The sequence below is a fragment of the Pleurodeles waltl genome, chromosome 7 (assembly GCF_031143425.1).
Source record: "Pleurodeles waltl isolate 20211129_DDA chromosome 7, aPleWal1.hap1.20221129, whole genome shotgun sequence".
Taxonomy (NCBI): Eukaryota; Metazoa; Chordata; class Amphibia; order Caudata; family Salamandridae; genus Pleurodeles; species Pleurodeles waltl.
In genome coordinates, this window is record NC_090446.1 from 1,319,196,923 (window position 1) to 1,319,217,126 (window position 20,204).

Below are 20,204 nucleotides of genomic sequence, written 5' to 3' on the forward strand. Positions count from 1 at the left end.
GTCCTAGGACAATGGAAGCATCACCAAAGTGTTCAGCACAATATGTTCCTTCTGTCTACATCATTTCTAGGTCCGTACACTAGGTTAGCAGGGACCCCAAAATAATAAACCCCCACCATTCAGTGTCTTTTTAAGAGCTCTTATGGTTGTAACTTTTGTTTTATAGCTGGGTGTAGTTTGCCTTTTAAATGCCTTGTTTGTAATTTCATTGCAGTAGGCCTGTTAGCCCTAAAAGTCTGAGGGGTGTTATGCCCTCTAGGGGCTATAGATATGGTTATAGTGCATTACTTTCTGACATTTTCTTTTCATGTGGTTATGCTCTCTAGGGGCTGACTGTAGGTTACATCACCATGTTTCTTACAAATGCTATTTTCATTGTTGTGTCCTCTAAGGGCTGTTCTGAGCACTGCAGTCTAATGCCAAACGATTTATTTCTGATAAAGGTTTTCATTGGGTTTACATGATAATTGTATATGTTTTATTAACCTCTCCTCACTCCAATTATGACCATGATTCAGACAAACTTAACATCCTTATTACAATATGAATGTTTGAACTCTCTTGATATGTTTGGGTGACCCTTCTAGTTTATTTCTCTCATTACTCCTCCCTGGCTGTCTTGTGTCTTTTTGGGGGGGAATTGTGTTAGCCAGCCAGCAACTCTGATGGTGGGGTGGTGAAAGTGGTATTGCATGGCAGATATAAAATAGGATGCTAAATGGAAACATTTTCATTTGTTACTGCAGATAGAGGAAAAGGGTAAATGGAAATGCTTTATTTATGTGCAGGGCCACTAGAATTATGTGGCAGGAAAATGCCAAATTATGAGGCAGGTTGACCAATTTATGTGGCAAGAAAAGTCCAGTTATGAATTTACAACACTAATAGCTCTAACACAAGCTAGAGGAAGACCTATTGCATTGCAAATACTTGTTTTTTACAAAGCTCCTATACTCAGCACTACATTCGAAGGGTGAAGGCAGGACTAGATAGTTACCCAGTTAGGGTGCCAAGGAAGATAGGGAGATAAAGTGAGAGGAGAGTTTCATGAGAGAGAGAGAGATCAGGGAAAGAGAGGGAAAGATACAGCAAGAGAGAGAAATGAGAGGAAGAAGGGGAGCAACAGAGGCCAAATGATAACTAAAAGGGGACGGCAGAGAAAAAGGGAATCAGAGAGGGGAATCGTCATTTAAAGAAAATATGGCAAGAAGACTACTTTAGAGCAAGGAAGACAGAAAGAAAAAAGCATAAGAGATAAAAAGTAAAGTGCTTAGTGAAAGAAGCATGAAAAGAGAAAGCATCTAGTCATGTTAGATTTGAGAGTACCTAATAATTAAACGGGTGCTGCAAAGAGCCGGTTACAATTCCAGCCCTAGTAACCAATCTTAACACTGTGAAAATCTTTGCAAGATTTCATTAGGTCGAGCATTCGAGACCTCTTGTATATACTTTAGTATATACTTCTATACTTCTTTGTTTGCTCTCTTCTTTTTTACTGGTTTGTTTCAGTGTCTTTAAAAAATCTTGCTTGCTAATGGTCAATCCTTGCTCTTTGTCCCACCTTTTCCACAGTTGTATACTCCCCTGGAGAATGGCCCCAGTACTTGTACCCTTCCACTTGTGCCAGTGTAACGTGTTTTGGGACTACTTATTTCAAGGGCTAATAGCATTTGACTAGAGCGCTGGATGTTTTCAGTGGCTCCAGTCTGTTTCTGTTTACAGTGCTCTAAATCATGTTTTTCTCTTGTTACATGTGCTGTGCATTCAAAGACCGAGTACAAATGTTAGAGTCTGTTTTATGAGGGTGCCTATTTCCGCCCCTTTCTGCTGCTGTGCAAAGCCAATCATGACCACAAGTATGTTGATATACATTTTTTAATGCGCTGCCACAGCATAGAGAAAATCGCTACCGTTAAAATATTTCATGTATATTCCCCCAATTTAAAATGCCCACCGCACGTCATGCGTGATGAGGTCATTGACGTAATGATGAGGCGGTCTCTCTTTTCCTTTGCAGTTGTTTGTTATGTATTTTCTACTATTCACTGTGGCTCCAACTTTGCATTTGCCCCATGCACGCCTAAAGCCCTTGAAGGTGGACTTGACCGGGATCACATGTTGTTATTGTCTGCTAGCTCTATACCCCACAGTCGGGGAAAGAAAAAACAGCAGTTGTAAGAGCGGGCAGGCTGTGTCTCAGGAGCAGATTGTGCATGTACATCACGCCGCAGTATGGGTGTGCTGAATGTGTACATATTCACATACGTGAAGGACGGGGTCCAGGGCACGTCCGTCAGTCGGTGAGCAAACGGAGATGACAGAACGACCGCCAAATACCATTAGGGCGGCATTAAACAGATTACACGAGGAAAGGGGATTTGCATTTGTGGGGCATGTGGCATGTTTTAAACACAGCTGTGCATGGTTGATGCTGTCTTAAGTTGAGCATTCAAGACCTTTTGTGTATAGTTTATTATATACTTCTATACTTCTTTGTGGGCTCTCTGCTTTTATACTGGCTTGTTTCAGTGTCCTTAAAAAGTCTTTTGCTTGTGAGTGGTCAATTCTTGCTCTTTGTCCCACCTTTTCCACAGTTTATACTCCCCTGGAGAATGGCCACAGTACTTGTACCCTTCCACTTGTGCCAATGTAACATGTGCTTAGGGAATATTTATTTCAAAGGCTAATAGCATTTGACCAGCGTGTTGGATGTTTTCTGTGGCTCCAGTCTGTTTCTGTTAACAGGGCTCTAAATCATGTTCTTCTCTGGTTACATGTGCTGTGCATTCAAAGGCCGAGTACAAATGTTAGCGGCTGTTTTATGAGGGGGCCTGTTTCCACCCCCTGCTGCCGCGGTGCAACGCCAATCATGACCACAACTATGTTGATATAAATATTCTTATGCGCTGCTGAGGCGTAGAGAAAATCGCTACTGTTACAAAATTTCATGTATATTCCCCCAATTTAAAATGGCTGCCGCACGTCATGCGTCATGAGGTCATTGACATAATGACGAGGCTGTCTCTCTTTTCCTTTGCAGTTGTTTGTTATGTATTTTCTACTATTCACTATGGCTCCAACTTTGCATTTGCCCCATGCACGCCGAAAACCCTTGAAGGTGGACTTGACCAGGATTGCATGTTGTTATTGTCTGCTGGCTCTATACCCCACAGTCGGGGAAATAAAAAATAGCAGTTGTAAGAGCGGGCAGGCTGCGTCTCAGGAGCAGATTGTGCATGTACGTCACGCCTCAGGATGGGTGTGCTGAATGTGTACATATTCATATAAGTGAAGGACGGAGTCCAGGGCACGTCCGATAGTCGGTGACCAAATGGAGATGACAGAACGACTGCCTAATACCATTAGGGCACCATTAAACAGATTACACAAGGAAAGGGGATTTGCATTTTTGGGGGATGTGGCATGTTTTAAACACAGCTGTGCACGGTTGATGCCGTTAATCTGGGGCAAGGCACCATGCTACCCCTGCTTTGCCCTCTTTGTCTCGCGCTCTCTCTCGTTCTCTTTCTGTGCCGTGCTGTCCCTCTCTTGCTCGTTTTTTCCTTCTCCTCTCTTACTGTCTCACCTTATCACTTTCATTTTTCTCTTGCCTTTCGCTCTCTGTACTATGCTCCCTCTTTATCTTTCTCCTTCTTTTACTCCTTCAGCCCCCCTCTCTCTCCTTCTGTTGCAATCGCTTCTATCTCTAATTTGTACTATTTTTCCAGCCCTTACCTTGCACGCTTGCTCACACCGCTCCTTCACTCTCTCCCTCCTTTTCATCATCTCTCTCAATGACCCCTTTTCTATCTCCCTCCTCTCTCTGTCTGTCTATCCCTCTCTCTTTTTAATCCTCCCTCACTCTCTCTTTAGCTGCTGCTGTTTGGACACCGTTAATTAGCAGGAGGAGTTTATGTATGCCTTCTGTGTGTAGGTTATGAGCACACATGACATGAACCTTGAACTACGAAGACACTTGAAGTCAATTTCTCTGGACTGCACATGGCCTAAGACTATTGCTGAGGAATAGCGTGCAAATACTGCTCCATAATCAGGCATTCAAAGCCTTAAATGCCATGGATGTCACTTGACACTTTTTGAACCGGCACCTTACCACATTATGCACGGATACACATTTTGAGTTCAGATATATTTGACATTCTTACCAGGGAGCCTTTTTTCTGTTGAACACTGCAATTTTTTTATAATAATAATAATAATAACATAATGCAATTAATCATAATAGACTATGGCCCTTATTATGACCCTGGTGGTCGGTAATAAGGCAGCGGTAATACCGCCAACAGGCCGGCGGTAAAAAAAAAGGGATTATGACCACGGCGGTAACCGCCAACACAGACAGCCACTTTAACACACCGACCACCAGGGTGGTAACGGCCACTGGGCTGGAGACTTCGGTCTCCAGCCAGATGGCCATTACATTCCCACCCTCTGGATTATGACCCCGCCTACCGCCATAGTTTTCGTGGTAATCTTACAGCCACAAAAACAATGGCGGTAGCAACTATCAGTGCCAGGAAATCCCTTCCCTGGCACTGATAGGGGTCTCCCCCGCTCCCCTCCCCAGAGTCCTTCCCCACCCTCCTCCTCACCCTTCCGACCTCCCCAACATACACACACCTACACGCACAGACATACACATGCATACACACATGCATACCTACATTCACCCACGCATGCACACATGCATTGCCACACACCGCAACACACACCAACATACTTTGGCACACACAGACATTCACTACCCACAACATGCACGTACACTTACATTCAGTCATTCTCTCATCACACAACGCAAATCACACCCGCATGCACGCATACCAAAACATACACATACACCCCGCAACACCCCCACACACAACTCCCCCACCCCCTCTCCTGTCGGAGAACCCAACTTACCTGCTTGCAGGGGGTCCTCCGGCTGGAGACAGGACGCAGTGCTGCTGTCAGCAGCAGCGTCTGCCAGCAAAACACTGCCAGGCTGTATCATTGCTCATGATACGGTCGGCGGTGTTTTGCTGGCGTGGAAGTGCTGCTGACAGCAGCACCACCTTACCGCTGTCTGCTGTCATGACCGTCGGTGATATTCCGCCACCCTTCTGGCGGAATTCCGTTGATGGTCATAATATGCGTGGACGGCTGGTAGCCACGGCGATGGTATGTTGGCGGCCATCGCCGTGGCGGTAGGCACCAGTTACCGCCAATGTTGTAATGAGGGCCTATTTCGTTTTAGAAAATCTAATGGTGATTATTTGTCTCCCACTAGATTGTGTTTATATTTTAATACATTGACTCATTTTGTGCTTTCTGTTTCACGCTTCAGAGTAGTGATCACAGTATAATGAACTTTCATGTTATTTTATTCCTGTGTAATGTGCCATGCTGCTTACTGTGGTGCTACTGACTGCTGTAAGCTGTACTGGGGCCATTTTCTTGGAATCCCCAGTGCGACAACACACCAGAGCATTGCTGACCCAACCCTGAGCATTTAATGTGGAGATGGATTAATAGTGACTGCGCCTTACAGCGCAGCATGGCAAGATTGCTCAGCAGAAGCATGCCTGGTGTCATTTCTGTCAGAAATCTAATTTCTAGAGCATGGGCGTAGCTGTCTCTAGGGCAGAGGGACACTGTTTCGGAGGTCCAGGCGCTGGAGGGACACGCTGCTCTCCAGACTGGTTCCAGTTATATCTCACTGAAGCCATTGTACTCCTGCAGGCAGCTAAAGTAAATGCCATGCTCTAACTTCTGTCAGCCTTTACAGGCCTCAGCTACCAGCAACCTCGAACTTTGATTCAGATACCAGATCTGATTTATTTTTGTTTATTTTACACATTCTATTTTTTAAAAATTGAAGCTCTGTTATAGTGTATAATTATGCTCCAGACACTAGTGTTTTTGCTCACTAGGCCTCCTCAAAAACACAACATGCATTACAAATGTCTCTATGTTCGCTTCAGCACCCTGTCAGGGCTAGAAGGACAAATATACGTGTCAGTACGATCCAAAATGCAGGGCCACTGGAATTATGCTATTGTGCAGCTTTAGCGATTTTGGCATAATTAGAGATTTGCCTCTTTTGCCACATAATCCATCATCTGACGCATACTCTGCAGTTTTTAACAAACAAATTGTTTCTAGCTCAAATGGTTCAAAAGTTAATAAAACTTCAGTGACATATGTTGTTGCACAGTGGAAGGCCCTTTGCAAAGCTGGGCTGGTCACATTTCTGTTGCTTATTGTTATATTTGGCTGATTCAATGGTACTAATGAGGTGCAACCAAGGTCCAGACTGTGTTACCAAGTTTTAAAATGACCAAATAATGTAGTACTACTATATCAAAATGTGCTGCATTACGCCACATAATTTGTATTTTCTTGCTGCATAATTTACTCAACTTTGCTGCAAAATTTGGCTCTCCTCTGCTGCGTAATTTCATTGGCCATGAACATAGCCGACCACCTGCCATCTACGAAACATAACAAATGAATACCTCTTTAGAGCCATGGTCTCTGTTGGGAAGTACACGGCAGGTCACTCAGTTTTGTGTGAACAATGTTCTCTTCCAGTCAGCAGAGTAGTTTGTTAATAATGAATAAGAAAACCAACACGTTTGACTTTTTAACAATTTTCTACAGTTAATGAATGTTTTGGAATACCTAATATTTCAAATAGAAAAAAATCAGTTTCCTTTAAAACGACAATAATTTATTAAATTGCACTTTCACAGTTAAGTACTACTAATTACATTATTATTATTTTATACTATTCTATAGTATTATCAGCATCAGTGATATTATGGGTGTTACTATTGTTATTATCGTTGATGTTTTTGCTGTTTTATTGTAGATCGTGCTAACAACAACAATAATAGTGCTCTGTGATGCTCTCTCTTGCCCGTGTGCTTCTCCCTGCCCTCCTCCACGATTGGCTTGTTCTGGTGTGCTTTTTCCCATGTTGTTTTCTGCCCTGTGTGCTTCGCCCACAGCTTCATGTTGCTTTCTCTCTCATCCATTTTTTTTTCCTGGCCCCATCACTGCCCACCCATGCCCTTGATGTTCTTTCTCCCCATGCCCAGTGTGGCTTCCTCCCTCTGTCCACAGGTTGCTTCCCGCACATTGTTGATTCAGCTACTCATGTTACTTCCACCCTGCTTAAAAAAATATACCTTTCCACATTTCTTTTTATTTAAAAAAAAGAAAGAAAATTAAGAGCCTGTGTCATGTTGTAGGAGCACATATGTGTGGTGCCTATGGCTACAAAATGACATGAGCGGCTGTCATATACATTTTTTTAATTCTTCCTAAGCAATACTGCACAGCACCGGGAATGCTGAACAGCATCACTAAAAACCATTGTCAAAGCTAAAACCTCCCAAAAGTGAGACTAGATTCTGCAACACACTAATCCACTATACATCTCCAACATCTGCCACTCTAACACTCTATTCTACGCCACAATACTCAAATTCACAACACTTTACTCCACTATATACCATTCCACTCTCCTAAAATATGCCACTCTATACCACTCCACTCTCGTCCACTCCACTCTCACAATCTACTTCATGCTACACCACTCTACTCTACAACATTCTATTCCAATACAAAAAACACCGTTTATGCCACTCAACCCTACACCACTCCACAGCACTCTGTAGCACTAAACAAAACATGATAATACACTCTAACACTCTTCTCCACTCAACTCAAATCCCTTTCACTATACAACACTTTATTCCATACATTACACTCCACAACACTAGATGCAACTTCATAACACACCATACCACTCAACTCTACACCACTCTACATCACGCCACTTCATAACATTACACTCTACTTAACTGTACAATACTTCACTGCACGCCCTTTTACACCACTAGATTAAAGCCATATTGAAAAACAGCCACACAATGTACACTATGGCTAAAACATATTGGCAAAGCCATGGGCGAGACCTATTGGCCATGCCAATGCTTGTTTTTACTACAGATTCTCAATTAAAAATCGCAGTGCTTTGGGGAGGAAATGGCATGTGTTTCACTGAGCCTCTGTTGTATCATAACTGGCAGACAATCCAGCGAAGGGAACTTAGATAGATGTAATTATCTATTTTTGTTGCTTTAGTGCAAACCAGATTCCTGAGCACCTTATGTGCCAGGTGTAAAACATTGCTGACTTGTTTTCATGATGGGTTAGATATTGATATTAAAAAGTATAAACCATCATTAACGTTTACTCACCAGTGCAAGACAGAGAATAAGCCAGTTCGGCTGAGGTTTGAGTTATGGGGTTATGAACAAATTGCAAAGAGATGGAATTTGAGAACACCTAAGCACTATTCAAATCATGCATCAGCAAATCCAGATGATCTGACGTGGAAGTGATAACATATCCAAAAACCGAAATACACAAATACTGTTTACCTTTTCAGAAGTCATGAATAAAGTTTTGCATTTCACAGCTATACCTGTTGGCTTTGCAAAGACCGGGAAAAAGTAGCAAAAATATCGTTTTCTTTATCAAATGAATAAAGGAGTTAATGAACTTAAAGTAACACACAGTATGATGAGTATCATTTTCAGATGTAAATTAGTCCCTCGGGCATTTATATGAAGCACTTCACAGAACGCGGAACAATACACCAAACAACCAACAGTATGAGGGGAGAGGTTTATTTTACTCTGGGTAGAGCCAAAGCTTGCTCTGAGTATTTTAAAGAATTGGTATCAAGAGACAACTAGTTAGCTTCACTCTCAAATCTGACCTAAAAATGATGATAACAATCCATGACCTCCATCAGTCCTCTTCTAGTATCTCTTTTCAAATGTTTGTATCTATTTTCAACTTTCTACATGGGACTCCTTTACACCCACGGTGAGTCATGCTCATGCTTGAAAATAAACGATTATTCTACAGCGTAGCGCATTTCAATCTGCATCACTGGTTTGGCCATGACCGCACCAGTATTTTGTTGAAAGATTTTGATCAATAAGGGTTGAAAACCAATACCTTGAAATGCAAGCACAATGTTTTTGGTCCCTGTGACTAGACTAATGATAAACATCAGAAAATATATGACAGATATATTATCAAACCCCTAGTTGTACCAGGGGTTTAAAAAGTTCATGGATAAGGACACCTCAGTCCAACTTTTGTAGCAGGCTTCATCATTGGTATTCTTCTCTCATCTTGGTCGGTGGTTACTACTAGGTCAGACTCAAATTTTTGAGTTTACCCTTAAGTATTTTTAGTTTGTGAGGATCTCTGCAATTAGTCAGTTCATTCTTATACTGAACTTCGTCATCCTTTTGAGGGAATTCAGTATAAGAATGAACTGGCTAATTGTATGGATCTTAACTACAAATACCTCACAGTAAAGCCCAAAAAATATCCCTTTAACAGGTGATCTCCCTGGGTACTGTTAAACAGGAATCATACAGGATGTCTTAGAAATCAATATTTCATACATCCCCTGTGTATTGCCAAAATGTTTCAGAAGTCCACATTGTCCAAATGGGTCACCACCATTTATCAGGGCTGGGAAGGACAAGGAAGAAGCAGAGAAGAACAGTAGTAAGAAGGAATCAGAAGAAAGGAGGATTCTGAGAATAAGTCACAGAGAAAGGAAGATTATAGACACTAACAGGAAGAATGGGAGAAATGAGATGGGGGAAATTAGCAGTGTATGGTTATAATGTATTACAAATACATAATTTTCCTTCAAAATAAGAGTGGCTCCCAAGTTAACTGAAATACTATGTTCACCAGCATATAAAGCTGAAAATTGAAATGAAGAAATGATGAAAAATGACTAGTCTATTTTCAAGATAAATATTTTAAAAAGTTAAGGATCAGTTTAAATATAAATAAAATTGAACGAAATGAGCTAGATTCAAACTCACCTCTGCCTTTAAACCTGGTAAATTTGCAGCAATCGAGGCAAATCGCATAAAGCAGAAATCTCATCACCAATGCCTAATTTCTTAAAGGCCATATGAAGTTCCACTACTCTTATTTAGTTCTTTGAGTATTTCACATTAATGTGCTGCATTATTGGGTAACTTGTAAGCTAACCTTCGACAAATCAGGCGAATAAACATTGCTCTGGATCTCAAGGGAACTATACATTGTTCAACGAATTGCCACTGCTGAATAAGAAAGAAACAAGTAAATGTCAGGTACATGAGGCCTACTGATATTTGCCAGTCTGTTAACTAGAATAGGATAATGATATATCCTTGTCCAGGTGTTGTTTTCGGATTGCACACACTATCTGTTAATGTGCATAGTATGAAAATTCAAATGTTGTTTAAGTGACGTGTGGAGCAACAATCTGCATACATACCAAATGTGAAAATAATGTTAAATGTATTATTTTTATGTGCAAGTACAAAAAATATACATGGCTGAAATATCTCTGTATCGTCATGTACACTTGTACTGTAAGAAAGTCCCACTCATTAAATAAATGCTACACTCCTAGCCCTGCCATGTCTCAAACTTCAATGATAGTCCATGGCCAAATTTGGCGAGTAAGAGCACAATTTGTTCCCATTAAAAGCACTGCCTAGTTGAGAACAGACCAGGTTTTCAAATAATCTAGCATACAAGTTGATCCAGGTAAAATGCTGGTTAAAAAAAGAGCAACGCATTACCTGAACATTCCACACCAGCATCTTCACGATGCTTACAGTCGTGCTCTTCCCAAGTAGGGTGTTGGCAGGCCTCGAGGGCAAGTTCCGTTCCTGAGCAGCTGACTTCATCCAGCCAAATGCTTCCCGACCCCTCTCCAAAGGAAGCAGAATCTTTTGCGGCTACAGCGAAGCCACAACCCATCTGTCGGCACACCACGGTCGCATCATTTAAATCCCAGGAATCATCACATATTGTCCCCCACTGACCGCTATAGAATATTTCCACTCTCCCAGAGCAAGACTTAAGACTATTCACCAGCCTTATCGAAGCGGAGTCTGTAGGAAAGAAGAACAGAAGCAGCACAAGTCAGAGGCCCTCAGGATCTATCTGAATGTATACAACCACATTTCCAATATTCTGTTTCTAAACATACTGCGTGTCTAGTCTAACAGTAGATAACATTGGTAAATAATTAATTTGACATTAAGGCAATCTATGTTGTTACGTATCTTCCTCTCCTCTGTCAGCTCTCTCTTTCTCCCTAATTCTCCCCAATGCCATTCCCCCTCCTGCCACTTACTTTCTCTGCCTCATTCCCTCTTTCTTTTTCGCTCTATCTCCCTCTGCCTCTCCCTCCATAGCCCTTTAGCATCCCCTTTCCCTGACATTCTTACTCGTGCTGTCTCTCTTGTCTCTCGCGCTCTTTGAGTGAAGCCTTTCTTCGCTTGAGACTTCCCCTAATGGAATTGCTCCTATTAAAAGTCGCAGCCTCGCACAGCACTCTTTGTGCTACGTGATTGCCAGATAAATACACGTTGTTGTAAGGTTCTTGAAAGGGTTTGCGGGATTTGCTGATGAGATTCTGCAAAAACAATTTACTGTCTTTTCAACTCTTTCAAAATCTAAGGTATGGTAAAAAAAAAAAATCATCTGCATGATTGACTTCTTTTCTGCCTTTAAGCGAGCTCGCTGATTCTCTCACTGATTTTTTTTTTCAAGTCGGGGAAGTTGCAATCAGCTTTTAACATGTTGCCACCCACAACCGAGATAATGGCTTCATAATTCCTAATATCCAGACTCTTTCAGACTATTCTTATTGCATCCAAAGATACTGTTCATCTTTCTCTCTTTATTAAGTCTGCCCCCAGAACATGCTTCTCCCTACATATCGGAAATTTGACACTATTTCCACAGTGAGCAAAGCACTCTAGTATTCCTCACTAACCACCTCTTCAGTCCCTCCTGAATGGAAAGGCATCTGTGCATCCACTTCCTAAGAATCTCTTAGTGGACTAGTGAGTAGCTATCGACTTACTTCACAGCACTCCTTTCCTTCATTTAAGAAAATAGGTGATTTGTCAGCTTTCTGCTTATTTCTAGAAGAACATCTGGTTAGACAAAGTTCTCGGTTTCCTCCCACTTCACTGGATGAAAACTGTTTTGCTTGCAGTACCGGATGACCTTAATTCTGTTCTGGACACTGTATTCAATGATGGCTCCTCCACTGCTTGTTTCAAGCTGACATCTATAGCAGAACCTTATGTGATGGAAACCAAACCCTTCATTCCTGCTCTGCCGCCCCTTATTTAGGTTGTTTTTCCTGTAAGGTTCCGCGCTTAGCCCCATGCTATTCAATATGTACATTAGCCCTCTTGCATTTCTTTTAAGATCTTTGCTTCTTACATATGCCTTAGGTCGTCAGGCTTACTAAAATCAGTGGTTGCAAACTGCTGAAAATTCTGCTGAGCCCTTGATTTTTAGTCGTACTCCACATTCTTCAATTTTACAGCATCTTCCTACTAACTACTAACGCTCTGTTTTCAAAAAGAAGTGTTTGTACTTTGTACAGTCGTGATCCATCGTCCGTGTATGTTTACCCTCTATGTGCCCTCCAGACCATTGCGGCCACCTCTAGCAACCTTCCTGCAGATTGTTAGGATCAGGAATGAAAGAATGGTCAGGCATTCTTCTGTATTCCATGAAAATTATTAACTTTATTACTATTCATTCGTTTTTCTCAACAAAAAAAAAATTAAAACTCAAAACCTGGCCTTTTCCGTATACATACCTGTCTGGGGTTGAGTGGCTAGTTATCCTCACCCTGAAAACAACCAGTGTAACGTATATGCCCACTTTTCTCTCCCCATTGTGAAATCATGAAAAAAAAACTTAAAAAGTGATACCTGGTGTTAGACTTTTCATCCTTGGCGTGGTCTCCCTTAACTTTTTGCCTCTGTTCCTCAGGTTGTTGATGTGTGCTGGACTCTAATTTTGCTGTTTTTGTTACTCTGGGCACTTTACCACTGCTAACCAGTGCTAAAGTGCATATGCTCTCTGTGTAAATTGTATGTAATTGGTTTATCCATGATTTGCATATTTGATTTACTAGTAAGTCCCTAGTAAAGTGCACTAGAGGTGCCAGGGCCTGTAAATCAAATGCTACTAGTGGGCCTGCAGCACTGGTTGTGCCACCCACATAAGTAGCTCTGTAATCATGTCTCAGACCTGCCATTGCAGTGTCTGTGTGTGCAGTTTTAACTGTAAATTTGACTTGGCGAGTGTACCCACTCGCCAGGCCTAAACTTTCCCTTTTCTTACATACCAGACACCCCTAAGGTAGGCCCTAGGTAGCCCCAAGGGCAGGGTGCAGTGGATGGTTAAGGTAGGTGTTAGAAATGGGGTCTTTGGTTGACAGTAAGGTTACCCCCTGTTGAAGCAAGGACCCTCACTCTAGTCAGGGTAAAAGAGAATCACCCTCAGTTAACCCCTGCTTACCCCCTTGGTAGCTTGGCAGAGCAGTAGGCTTAACCTCAGAGTGCTAGGTGTAAAGTATTTGTACCAACACACACAGTAATTTAATGAAAACACTACAAAAAGACACAACACCTGTTTAGAAAAATAGGAAATATTTATCTAAACAAAACAAGACCAAAACGACAAAAATCCGAAATACACAAGTCAAGTTATGAATTTTTAAAGATTAAACTCAAAAATAGCACTTAGAAACAAAAATGCTTCAATGAGATGTTAACACGGCGTCGTGACGGAGTCGTTCCCAACAAGCCGACACCAGCGGCGCCGGACAAGACCCCCAAGTACAGTACCTTTGGTGAAGAGTGAAAACAAGCCAATGCGCGAAGTCGGGGATCGCGGCGTCTGTCCGAAATGTTGAATCCGCGCGCTTCGAGCGGCGTCGGTCACGATGTGGTGCGGCGACTTCCACGGAGTCGCGGACTTCAGCGGAGCTGCTGCAGCGTCGGGCCAGCAAAGAGCGTCGTGTTCCAGCGAAGGTCACGGCGTCAGGTGCAGGCGGCGTTACCGGATTCAGCAGCGGCGTCGGTCCGAAGTCGATTTCCTTGGATTCCACCAGCTTTCCTTTCAAGGGCCCAGGAACTGGATAGGGCACCACTTGTCAGAGCAGGAGTCTCTCCAGAGACTCCATGTGCTGGCAGAGAGAAGTCTTTGCTGTCCCGGAGACTTCAAACAACAGGAGGCAAGCTCTAACTCAAGCCCTTGGAGATTTCTTCACAAGATGGAAGGCACACAAAGTCCAGTCCTTGCCCTCTTACTCTGGCAGAAGCAGCACTGCAGGAAAGCTCCACAAAGCACAGTCACAGGCAGGGCAGCACTTCTTCCTCAGCTATCAGCTCTTCTCCAGGCAGAGGTTCCTCTTGGTTCCAGAAGTGTTTCTAAAGTCTGTAGATTTGGGTGCCCTTCTTATACCCATTTTAGTCTTTGAAGTCACCTTTCTTCAAAGGGGACTCGCACCTACTTGTGAAATCCTGCCTTGCCCAGGCAAGACATCAAACACACAGCAGGGGGTTGGAGCCGGCATTGTCAGAGGCAGGCACAGTCCTTTCAGATGAGAGTGGCCACTCCACCCCTCCCTCCTAGCAGAGATGGCTAATCAGGAAATGCAGGTTACACCCCAGCCCCCTTTGTGTCACTGTCTAGTGCGAGGTGAAAAACAACCCAACTGTCAAACTGACCCAGACAGGGAATCCACAAACAAGGCAGAGTCACAGAATGGTTTAAGCAAGAAAATGCTCACTTTCTAAAAGTGGTATTTTCAAACGCACAATCTTAAAATCAACTTTACTAAAAGATGTATTTTTTAATTGTGAGTTCAGGGACCCCAAACTCCACATGTCCATCTACTCTCTAGGGGAATCTACACTTTAATCATATTTAAAGGTAGCCCCCATATTATCCTATGAGAGAGACAGGCCTTGCAACAGTGACAAACGAAATTGGCAGTATTTCACTGTCAGGACATATAAACCACATTACTATATGTCCTATCTTATCCATACACTGCACCCTGGCCTTGGGGCTACCTAGGGCCTACCTTAGGGGTGCCTTACATGTAAGAAAAGGGAAGGTTTAGGCCTGGCAAGTGGGTACACTTGCCAAGTCGAATTTACAGTGTAAAAATACACACACAGACAGTGCAGTGGCAGGTCTGAGACATGATTACAGAGCTACTTATGTGGGTGGCACAACCAGTGCTGCAGGCCCACTAGTAGCATTTGATTTACAGGCCCTGGCACCTCTTGTGCACCTTACTAGGGACGTACTAGTAAATCAAATATGCCAATCATGGATAAACCAATTATATACAATTTACACGGAGAGCATATGCACTTTAGCACTGGTTAGCAGTGATAAAGTACTCAGAGTTGAAAAGCCAACAGCAACAGGTCAGGAAAAAATAGGAGGCAGGAGGCAAAAAGTCTGGGGATGACCCTGCATAAGCAAAAGTCCAACAGTAGGACATATAGGGGGTCAATACAACCCTGGCGGACGTTGTTAAAGCAGTGGTAAGACCGCCAACAGGCTGGCGGTCTTTTTTTTTAGTATTATGACCATGGCGGTTACCGCCATGGTCATCCGCCGCTTCTCTGTTCCGCCCGCCAGGGCGGAGACAACCGCTGGGATGGTGACCTGGGTCTCCAGCCCGGCAGCCGCCACAATACCGCCACCGGTATTTTGACCCGGCTTACCGCCGTGGAATTCCAGCGGTAGGAACCGCCATGAAATCCATGGCGGTAAGCACTATCAGTGCCAGGGAATACCTTCCCTGGCACTGATAGGGGTCTCCCCCAACCCCCACCCCCACCCTGACTCCCTCCTTACGCCCCCCACCACCCCTGCCACCCCCCACAGATGGCAGGGCCCCCCTCCCCACCCCGACATTACCTTACACATACACACCCGACACGCACGCAGGCACCACCAACACACATACATGCACACACACAGACATACATGCCAACATCCACACACACAGTCAGACACGAACACCCACATTCAAACATACACGCACACATCCATACAGTCATACCTACAGACATACACGCACTCATTCCTAAAACACGCAACAACCCTACAAGCATACATGCACTCACACACCCCCCTACATACACAGACGCACACCCCCATGCATGCACACAACACACAAAACCCCCGCCCCCCTCCCCTAATGGACGATCGACTTACCTGTTCCGTCGATCCGCTGGGAGGGGACGGGAGCCATGCGGGCAGCTCTGCCGACACCACACCGCCAACAGAACACCGCCGCGCAGAATCACAGGACGTGATTAGCTGGGCGGTGTTCTGTTGGTGTGGCGGTGGAGGTGGAGCAACAGTATGGCTGTTGGCGGCTCTCTGTCGGAAAAACGACAGAGGGCAGCCAACGGTCATAATACGCTGAGCGGCAAACCACCACTACTGGCGGTCTTCCGCACGGCGGTCCCTCGTTCTTGTCAAAAGACCGCCGAGGTTGTAATGACCCCCCTAGTGATGTGTTTTATATGTCCTGACAGTGAAATGTTGCTAAATTCATTTTTCACTGTTGCAACGCCTGTCCCTCTCATAGGTTAATATGGGGGCTACCTTTAAATCTGATTAAAGTGTAGATTCCCTTTGGGAGCGGATGGACATATGGAGTTTGGGATCTCTGAGCTCACAATTTCAGAATACATCTTTTAGTAAAGTTGATTTTAAGATTGTTTGTTTGAAAATGCCACTTTTAGAAAGTGAGCATTTTCTTGCTTATACCATTTCTGTGACTCTGCCTGTTTGAGGATTCCCTGTCTGGGTCAGATTGGCAGTTGGGCTGGTTGCACCTCACACTAGACAGTGACACAAAGGGGGCTGGGGTTTAGCCTGCATATCCTGATGAGCCATCTGTGCTAAGAGGGAGGGGAGGAGTGGTCAGTCACACCTGAAAGGGCTGTGCCTGCCCTCACACAGTGCAGTCTCCACCCCCCTGGTGAGTGTCTGGGGCCTGGCTTGGGCAAGGCAGGATTTCACATTCACAAGAGATTTTGCTTTTAAGTAGGCCTACTTCAAAGGAGAGATTGGGTATAAGAAGGGCACCCAAAACCACAGACTTTAGAACACTTCTGGAAACAAGAGGAACCTCTGCCTGGAGAAGAGCTGAAGAGCTGAGGAAGAATAGCTGCCCTGCCTGTGACTGTGCTTGGTGGAGCTGTCCTGCAGTTGCTGCTTCTGCCAGAGTAAGAGGAAAAAAACTGGACTTTGTGTGCCTTCCATCTTGTGAAGAAATCTCCAAGGGCTTGATTTAGAGCTTGCCTTCTGTTGTTTGAAGTCTCAGGGACAGCTAAGACTTCTCTCTGCCAGTACCTGGAGTCTCTGGAGAGACTCCTGCTCTGACATGTGGTGCCCCATCAGGTCCCTGGGCCCTTGAAAGGAAATCTGGTGAAAATCAAAGGAAATGACTTCGGATGACTTCGGACCGATGCCGCTGCTTAATCCGGTGATGCCACCTGCACCTGACTCCGTGATCTTCGCTGGAACGCGACGACCTACACATGCCCGACATCGCTGCAGCCCTGCCAAAGTCCGCAACTCCGTGGAAGTCGCCGCACCACATCATGACCAACGCCGCTCGAAGTGCGTGGATTCAACATTTCGCACAGACGCCGCGATCCCCGACTTTGCGCATCAGCTCATTTTCATTTCTTCACCAAGGTACTGTACCTGGGGGTCTACGCAACTCCGTGTCCGGCACCGCTGGTGTCGGATTGTTGGGAACTACTCCGTTACGACACCGTGTTAACACCTCATCAAAGCATTTTGTGTTTCTAAGCGCTATTTTTGAGTTTAATCTTTAAAAATTCATAACTTAACTTGTGTATGTCGTATTTTTGTCATTTTGGTCTTGTTTTGTTTGGATAAATATTTCCTATTCTTCTAAACTTGTGTTGTGTCATTACTGTGCATGTTGGTACAAATACTTCACACCTAGCACTCTGAAGTTAAGCCTACTGCTCTGCCAAGCTACCAAGGGGGTAAGCATGGGTTAGCTGAGGGTGATTTTCTTTTACCCTGATTAGAGTGAGGGTCCTTGCTTGAACAGGGGGTAACCTGACTGTCAACCAAAGACCCCATTTCTAACATCTGGATTGTCTGAAGTACGCTTAGTCGCTGGTACCTAATCTGCACAACATTCCATTCCATCCAATTTTAATTTATTTATTTTTGCTCACTTTTCCACTAGGGACACGGACCAACCTTATGCAAATCAATTGTGCATGGCAGAAACAAATCAATAGAGTATACATTTGTAAATATTACAATTCCATGTATTTTAGGTATACATTGAGTCGAACATTATTACCTAGTTTTAAAACGATGTAGGAGATACTACTGTGATGTATAGATTTCTTTTTCGGTCTTAAAGCAAATTCTTATATTATTAGGTTAATTGTCATGAAATAGCGAGTCACAGTCAAACCAGCAAATTTCCCTGTTCCATCTCTGTAGCATTTATGCCACACAGGCGTTTTTCTCAGGTATAAGAAAAACATTTGAAGGTCATATAATCATTCAAATATTTTTGTTTAAAATTACCCCTGCATGGGATATGTTCTGAGGCCAATATCTGTACAATCATTTTACAGAGTTAGGTTCTAAATGCAGTACTGATAATTACAAATCAAGAAAGTTAAATCCCTTGTCACGATTACAACTAGATGTAGTTCACCTCAGCAAATGTTACTCATTCTAGTTATCAGATCCTCGATGAGACCTATTTAATTATTTTTGAAGGTACTTCAAAGAGAGCAAAATAGCTTATTGTTTTTAAACCTCCGTATATGTTCGCTCACTGGGGGTGAATACAATGGATTCATATCGTCATTGCTGACTATCATTGAACTGTCCCTCATATTTGTAGCAAACGAACTGTTGTTGGACTCTGTTCTTATAATTACCTGACAATGTCACACGATTTGATTCCAATCACTGTTCATATACTCACATGAGATATAAAGAGATTCAAAGTCGTTCTCCTTTCCTAGCTAGAGAAGACATTAGATACTTTTGATAAATGGGACCTAACTTTGTAGTTAGTGGAGTGCTTTACAAACAATTAACAACAATACAAAACTGCATTAGCAGAAGTGGACAAGTGTCAATTACTTTGAGTGGTACATTTATTTTGAAGCCATACAGGCATTAGTCAGGTGTCTGTCTTTTGCAGGTGAAGTGATGCTTTTCCCCTGGCTCACAGCACCAGTGATGGCCGAATGCATTAGGTGGGGTGAAGAGAGGGGTGGTAGCAGATCCTATTTCGTTTTAATGGGAATCAGATGTTCAACTTAGCCTTTGCCCCCGTCATCTAGTGACTTTCACCCTACGCAGCATGCTCTGTTTTAGCACATTTATTTAATTATTTCTTCCAATATGGCTGCTATGTTTATACTTAGGAAGATGTTTTGATTTCATGTTATCAGTGCCACTCTGTGAAGGCGTCACTATCAGCATCAAAGACAAGTAATAGACGTAGGTATTCGCATCATGTACCTTTCGCACTTACATGTGACAGGTACATAATGTACTTTTGGAGGGAATTGCTTATGTAATTGCCGCTCCAAGCATGTCTTCTTATCTATTGTTTGTGAACATTCCTGTGTCAGGGGTCCTAAAAGATCTGTATAAATACATCTCACGCAGACAAGGTTATCAGAGGGATTCCTACCAGATGCAACCAACGCTATCTATGCTACAATTTGCCATGATGCAGACCCTGCAAGATGGTGGGGGTCTTTATATTCATGATTCTCATTTTTACAATTCTGTTTCTTGCATTGTTCATTAACCTAATTATTGCAGCCCATGAATTTTACAGTAGATTGCAGTTTTGTTCATATACCTATTGAAAACCTTACTGCATCTCCTTCATTGCCTGTGTGTGAATGAGACTTGTTGCTCATGTGAGAAAAGGGTAATCTCTGTTTAACCACAACTCCTTTGAGATTCCGCACTCTTGAATCAATGTGTAAAGGCTGTCAGAAATCACCTTTTATTATTTGGGTTTTTGGTGAGGTACTGCTTGTGAGGGACGGTTGGGCCAAAAGTTGCAACTTGTTGTATGATTGGCTTAGTCGCCTACAAACAAAGGTGCTGTTATTCCTAAACCAGCAGTCTTGCCTAGAGCAAGAGTCTAACTGCGACATGACGCCAGCAACAATGGTGGTTTGGCACTAATTTATGGATTCCCTGAGTATCACTGT

General features: G+C 43.3%; 1 protein-coding gene across 2 annotated transcripts in view; it reads right to left on the minus strand.

Annotated features, from left to right (window-relative positions):
- LOC138246243 (uncharacterized) overlaps positions 1-20,204 on the minus strand; it is a 796,965-nt gene that overhangs the window by 445,157 nt on the left and 331,604 nt on the right. For both annotated transcript variants that reach the window (XM_069200654.1, XM_069200655.1), the window contains one exon: positions 10,683-10,997. In XM_069200654.1, the coding sequence (XP_069056755.1) occupies positions 10,683-10,997 (315 nt within the window). The remainder of the gene's footprint in view (positions 1-10,682; positions 10,998-20,204) is intronic.